This window comes from Rutidosis leptorrhynchoides, chromosome 1, assembly GCF_046630445.1.
Source record: "Rutidosis leptorrhynchoides isolate AG116_Rl617_1_P2 chromosome 1, CSIRO_AGI_Rlap_v1, whole genome shotgun sequence".
NCBI lineage: Eukaryota > Viridiplantae > Streptophyta > Magnoliopsida > Asterales > Asteraceae > Rutidosis > Rutidosis leptorrhynchoides.
Window position 1 is genome coordinate 552,369,936 of NC_092333.1, and position 7,032 is coordinate 552,376,967.

At 33.8% G+C, this 7,032-nt stretch overlaps 1 protein-coding gene across 1 annotated transcript; it reads left to right on the top strand.

The window, feature by feature from the left end:
• Nucleotides 1-444: 444 nt before the first annotated feature.
• LOC139843662 (uncharacterized) lies at nt 445-4,795 on the top strand. Its single transcript, XM_071833785.1, has 9 exons — nt 445-645; nt 732-812; nt 1,023-1,118; nt 1,207-1,290; nt 1,466-1,473; nt 1,683-1,783; nt 1,838-2,004; nt 2,084-2,320; nt 4,733-4,795. Exons 1-9 carry the CDS (start codon nt 445-447, stop codon nt 4,793-4,795), a joined length of 1,038 nt encoding a protein of 345 aa, XP_071689886.1.
• Nucleotides 4,796-7,032: the final 2,237 nt, after the last annotated feature.

A 7,032-nucleotide genomic window follows, 5' to 3' on the forward strand; every position in this document is an offset into this window, starting at 1 on the left:
GCCATGTAAGTGATAAAAGGCCGAGGTTAAGTAAAAGTAAAGTTCAACGAGTCAGCCAAGAAGAAGGTAGAGGTCTGGGTCATCTTCAACTGCAAGATGAAGATTCAGAGCCCGAGGATGATGCACAGCGACAAAATGAAGAATACGATAATTACACAAGCTATGATGAAGATTTTGAAGAGAATAGTCAACAAGGTGAACTACAACAAACTGAAGTACAACAACCTGAAGTACAACTAACTGAAGTACTACATGAACAACCTGAAGAAGGTTCACGTGTGAATGAAGAAACTGAACCAGGTTATTTTTTCTTTTTCTAATTTGGTTTGTTTATTCGATTTATATTGTTTCTTGTTTAGTGTATCAGTTGTAAATCAAGTGCACATATGTTGTAGATAATCAACCGAGAGGACCGACTCTTATTAACCGAGAGGACCGACTCTTATGCAGCAGATTTATATGCAAAAGCCACATGTTCGACTTCCTATTACTGTTAATGAACATGGCCAGCCAATTGGTGCAAACAGTAGTCAATTTACCCATTTTCTTGGTCACTTATCGCGGAGTTACCAGTATTGTCCAATTTATAGACCGTGGAACAAAGTTAAACCCGAAAAGAAGGATAAGTTGCTGAAATTCTTAAGGGTACATATTTTAAAATATGTGTGATAATATGTTTTTTTTTGTTCTCATGCATGTGATTTATATGTTTTTTATTTTATAATTTGTAGACAAAGTTTGATTTTCCACCAACTGCTAATTTGTGGATACTCCAATCATATGGGCGCAAGATGAAAAATTGGAGGTCGAGAGTTAAGGAATGTTACTTTGACCCGTCTAAACCAATGGAGGAGCTATTAAAGTCACCACCTCTACAACTAACCAAAAGACACTGAAGAAGACTTCTTGAATATTGGACCAGAGATGATGTGATGGTATGATATATTCTTACACTTTCATGTAGATAGACTAACCATCATGATTTGATCTCCTCGAATACTGACCACTCTTTTCTTGTTCAGGAGATGATCGGAAAAAACAAAGACAATAGGGCTAAAAAGAAGTTCTCACAAATGACGGGGAAAAAAAGTTTTGCAATAATTCGTGAAGAACTGAAGGTAATATATCATGTGGGAATTATTTATATAGTACATATAGCTTTTGAATATACATCGTTAATAGTTACCTCGGTTTTACTAATTGTAGGTGAAGTTGGGAAGAGAGCCAACTAGGGTGGATATGTTTAAGGAATGTTACAAAATCGGTGAAGGTGAAGTTGCTCGTGTCTTTGTAAGTAATTTTACAAAAGTAGATCAAATATATCTACACATGATATCAGTAGATGTATATTTATATATATGTTAATCAGCATAAACCACTTGTGAGGTTTGTATTTCATTTGAAGTATACTTTTAGGTCGGAGATAAAAGAAAATAACTATTAACCATATCTTTAACTTAATTAGTTACAAGGGTAAGCATTGCATATACTGTGATTGGGCTATACTGTAATTAAGCATTGCATATATCAAATATCAGAGTAGAATTATAATATGATAGTTATCCTTTGTATAGCTCACAAATTAGTTGGCAATTTTCCATGTATATCGATGCCATCTCCTGTATATATACTGGTCATATTATTGAATCAAATATCAACGATTTACTATCTCTTTTATGCAGGAAAAAAATGAAAGACCTAATCGAGAAACTCGGTGATGGTGCAACTGATGCACCTGGACCAGATGATGTTTTTGCCACGGTAATGGGTAAAGCTAAAAATGGTACTACGGAAATGTACGGAGTTGGTGTTCGCGCCAATCATTTGTGAGGTGTAGGACCTAGTCGATTAGCTGTTAGCAAAGCAAATGCTCAGCTGATGTCTAGAAATGCACAACTTGAAGAAGAAAATCCAAGGTTAAAAGTCGAGAAGAACAATGGTCCGGGTGCTCAGAATGATGGTTCGCGTGTTCATGCTAATGGTTCGGGTGATCACCGTTTATGGGTATGTTTCAATATAATAGCTTACTGTTTTTTCTACCCTTTTAGCGTTCATAAATGTTTTTTTGACAACTAAATTTTAGGTCGATAAGGAAGTTTATGTAAAAAGCATTAACTTCGAGAAGGTAGCAATAGGAAGGTTGAGGAGCATTGAACCAAATACGGTTCTTAATGGAACAGAACTTGGACATGGTTGGTGTGAGGTCCATGTTCAGGTGGCCATTAAAAAAGATGAAGCTTTGTTTAGGCCATATGATTATTTGAAATGCATTCATGACGTCACTAGTACGTCTATTGCTTGGCCTGCTCAGTTAATCGAGGTATGTCCTTGTTAAATTTGTAATAATTAAGATTAATTTTTATAATGGGTACCTTTATGCTAATACATGGATGATTTAATTTGTAGTTGGTACGTGAGAATTGATCAAGATTGGATGGTGAAGGGTTGAAGAGTTTTTGTATTTGTTAATGTGAGCCGGTTTATTAATGAATGTTTGTGTTTGAAACAATTCGTTGATACGATGTATGTGTTGGTGTGTTTGAAACAATGATTTGTCCTGTAGTGATTTTATTATTATTGAAACAATATAAGTTACTGTAAATGTAATCATGTGGTGATCAATATTATAATTTATATTTAATATTTGTTTTGTAATTTAAAAATTTAAAATTATTGTAATTGCAATGAATAATAAGCTGAAGCAGGCCCGAAAGGTCCAGTAAGCTTAAACGTGGCGACAAGCCCAATTAGCATAACCGGGCACAAAAGGCCCAATTATCTGAACTGGCTTGCAAAGGCCCAATTACCATAACCTGACTCAAAAAGCCTAATTATCTGAACTGGCCTGGAAAGGCACAATTAACATAACCTGGCCCAAAAGGTCCAAATATATGAACTGGCCTGGAAAGGCCCAATTATCTGAACTGGCCTGGAAAGGCCCAATTACTATAACCTGGCCCAAAATCCGAAATGGAGCCGAATACCCGAACCGGATATTCGAAACTCATATGACTTGTTAGGACGCTTTTTTGTGGTACTAAGTTAACATATAGTTATATTATGACCCTTTTTTGTGATACTAAACTACTATATTTTTATAATAGGACCCTTTTTTGGGTACTTACATAATTTTTATATATATTAGGATCCCTTTTTTGTGGTACTAAACTACTAAATGTATATTAGGACCCTTTTTGTGTAGTATTAAACTACTACGAGTATATTTTTATAATAGGACCCTTTTTTGGGTACTTACATAATTTACAATTATTTTAGGACGCTTTTATTGGTACTAATATAGTTTCTCATTATATTAGTACACTTTTTTGGGGTCCTAATATGATCTAACATACAAATTTAGGCGTCATAGGACCCTTTTGTGCGTCACAAAGTATTATAAAGTGTCCTAAAAGGCCCATTCTTAGGACCCTTTCGATGTTGTTTATAGGACTCAAATAAAAGGTCCTATAAGCGTTATGACCCTTTTCGGTTAATACGACCGTTGTTGTTACGTCGTGCGTTTTGGGGGTCCTATCAGGCAAAGGGTCCTAAGAATGGGCCTTTTAGGACCCTTATGGGGGTCCTAAGAACGCAGTTTTCTTGTAGTGGTCCAAGTTATATAATTTTGTTAGTGTAAAGTATGATCACAAAGCTTATATTTTATAAGTAATAAAATGATTTAGGAGGTGTTATGCATTATAAATAAACTTCGGGAAAAAATCAATCCGTTTGACCTGCTAGAGAAAAGACATAGATCAAATTGACCCATTTATAAAAAGACTATGAAATAACCTCTATGAATATTGAATAAATGTGAACAAAATTACTAATTGACGTGTCACCATATATGTTGGATGATGCACGATCTAAGAGTGATGACTGATGATGATGACAAGGTAAGTTTCCTCTTTTTTTTTCTTTACAAATGTACATTTTAGATTGTAACAGTCAGGTGCTATTTGTTTCAGTGAACTTCATCTACTGCAATGCAAAAGAGTTCTAGCATGCGGGTATAAGCATACCCTACTTATGTATCTGGTCCAATCGAAATCATAAATTAACGGCTAGATACTCATATTGGTATAAAAAGGATTAAGTGGGTTGCTTAATCAATATTATTAGTGTTCTAAATGGTATTTGGGTCATGACCTTTTTGGCTGGTTTTAAAAAGATTTGAATGAGTATCCGACATGTCTGAATTACAATTTGGTAATACATAATAATCAATTATAAATGATCTTTTTTATAACTTCTTTAAATAAGGATTAAATTATGTAGTCAAATGGTTAGTCTTTTAGTGTGATTAAGTAAGGTGTCAAAATGGGTAGTCTTTTAAGTAGGGTTAAATAAGGTGTCAAAATGGGTAGTCTTTTAAGTAGGGTTAAATAAGGTGTGAAAATGGGTAGTCTTTTAGGTAGGGTTAAATGGTTATATAAGGTGTCAAAATGGGTAGTCTTTTAGTAGGGGTAAATAAGGTGGTTTGTTGTTTTAATTATCCGTTAACAATATGTGGTGTATACTCCGTTAAGGTATTACTTTACAATAAACCTCAAACATTTTTCTATCATTCATCCAAACACAAACCTATAATCACTTCAGTCACATTGTTACTTAATCGTCAAATTGTGCTTGCAGGATTAGTACAACTGACTGAAATAGCGTCTACCATTTACTTAAACATGACATAATATTAGCATCTACCTAATTTACTTTCAATATTTATAATCTGCAGATTACATTGGATGTATACAGAACGTTGGAAACATCAGGATCTTTGGAACCACAGACAACTTAGTGTCATGAATTAAGGCTCCAAATTTGCAACAATATACATAAGAGCAACTAATTTGGTCCCCTTTTAACCGTTAGGTCATTTGGTGTCAAATTTGGTAATGGTCGATTTTGACACGCCTGCTTCACACACAAACGCTTATACATATCCGCCGCGAAGCGCGGACCACAACACTAGTTTTATACTATTATATGTAAGTAATGGAATGTTGTATTGATATTAAGTAGTAAAAATGTTAAATAAATGATGTTATCAAACATCAAAATTACATTAATTCAGAATAAGATTTTGCAGGAAAAAAATGACAAACAATATTCCATTTTCAACTTACAGATCTTCGAGCCACATCTTCTTTACGGACGTGATTCACAGATATTCAGAGAAAAACATCTTGAAAAAATAAACAACATCTAAGAATAATTTTGTAACCAATTCATAGAACATTGATGTTGCAACTTGCAAGTTATATATATATATATATATATATATATATATATATATATATATATATATATATATATATATATATATATATATATATATATATAATATATTTGGCTAAAAAACGTAATAACATTTATAACGGATCCGAAGATCGAACAAGTACAAATGATACAAGGAGATCCAAACATAGGCAAAAACTGCGACCAAATCGAATCCAAAGTAAACGATCTCACCAACAGAGTGAAGACACACTTTACCAAGAAACAAAAAACTAGTCTAACATGCTAACAAACAAAGATTACCGGTATATCATAAGTACTAAAACAAAGCTAGTAACCAACAAAGTATAAAATAACCGTCGGACACCGTATCTCCGTTATATGTCACACTCGTATCTCCGTTTTTGAATATGGCTATTTATGGTTCTATGTTAGGTTAGGCTAGCACTTTGTCATAAATTGTGGTTCTACTGAGATGTTCGATTGTTTTTTTAGATTCCTAATGTTTGTCCAAGTGAGGCTGCCATAACATCAAGTTTTCAAACATCAGTTAATTAGCATTTGAATCAAACAAAAATTAGCCGGGAATGTATTTAAATTGGACATAATATATTTGGCAAATTTTCAAACTATCATTGAAGCGTGTATAATTTATATGTGACCAGCGAGAGTTTGTGATGACAAGTTAAGCTGATTTTTTTATTATTTTTTTTTTATTTAAAAAAAGAAAAAACTAAAGCTCATATAGAAACGAATTGTTTTTCAAAGGAAAACGTTATCAACAAAGAATACAAAAGAATGGGAAAAAACGCGAAACTCACAACTAGAAAGCAACAATCTAAACAAAAACTATCTATACACGAGCCTCCACTAACTACCCGAAAAACCTTAATACGAAACAATACAATACTAAATAGAAACGAGAACCAAACCAAACGAACCACGTGAAATCAACCTCCAGGTCCCGTCCTCTTCAACATACCATTAGCCGTCTTTTTCAAAGTATTTTTCTCAGACCGATTCTCTATCTTATAAGATAACACATTGGCGATTCATCTTCCGAAACATTCTCCTCGGCCAAGCGCGTGTCATCATTTTGTCAGATGGCGCGAAAGCCTCCACGAACATGTTTCCTTTCTCGTTTGACGAAGAACCGACGTCTCTTCCATCAAGAGATCCCACAAACAAGTTTTGTATTGCGTCCCGGTAATCGAAGTTGTCAATATGATCAAAGTTGAGGCCTCATTCTCCTTTTCTCTTGATCTTTGATTAACTTCATCAAGTAAATTTCTAGAAACGTCTTTATTCAAGACGTATCACGAAGTACAAAAACCTTCGCACGAGGGGACTCACAATCGCAATAACTTCTTCCATAACGACTAACCAACACCGAGCCAATCTTTCCCCTAACGTTATGTTATTATCATTAGCCAAATCTACTATGGGGATCAACTTGGGTTCAATAATTTGGTTATTTGCATGTAAATTAAAAGGATTAAAACTTTAAATGGTTGAAAACAGACATAAAATAATTTAATTAGATTGTATATGTATGAGTAATAATAATACACGTTTTCCTCTGCAAATATGAACAAAAAATATGCTGAATTTAATTAGATTGTATATGTATGAGTAATAATACACTTTGTTATGTACTTTGATGTGTTTGATGTGAAGTATTAGCTATTTTGTGTGTGGGGGTGGGGGTATTAGGGTTTGGGTCAAGTTATGAAGGGAGTATTTAAGGGCCGGCTTAGTTCTTACATTATTGCACACTCTAGATTAAGAAAAAAACAA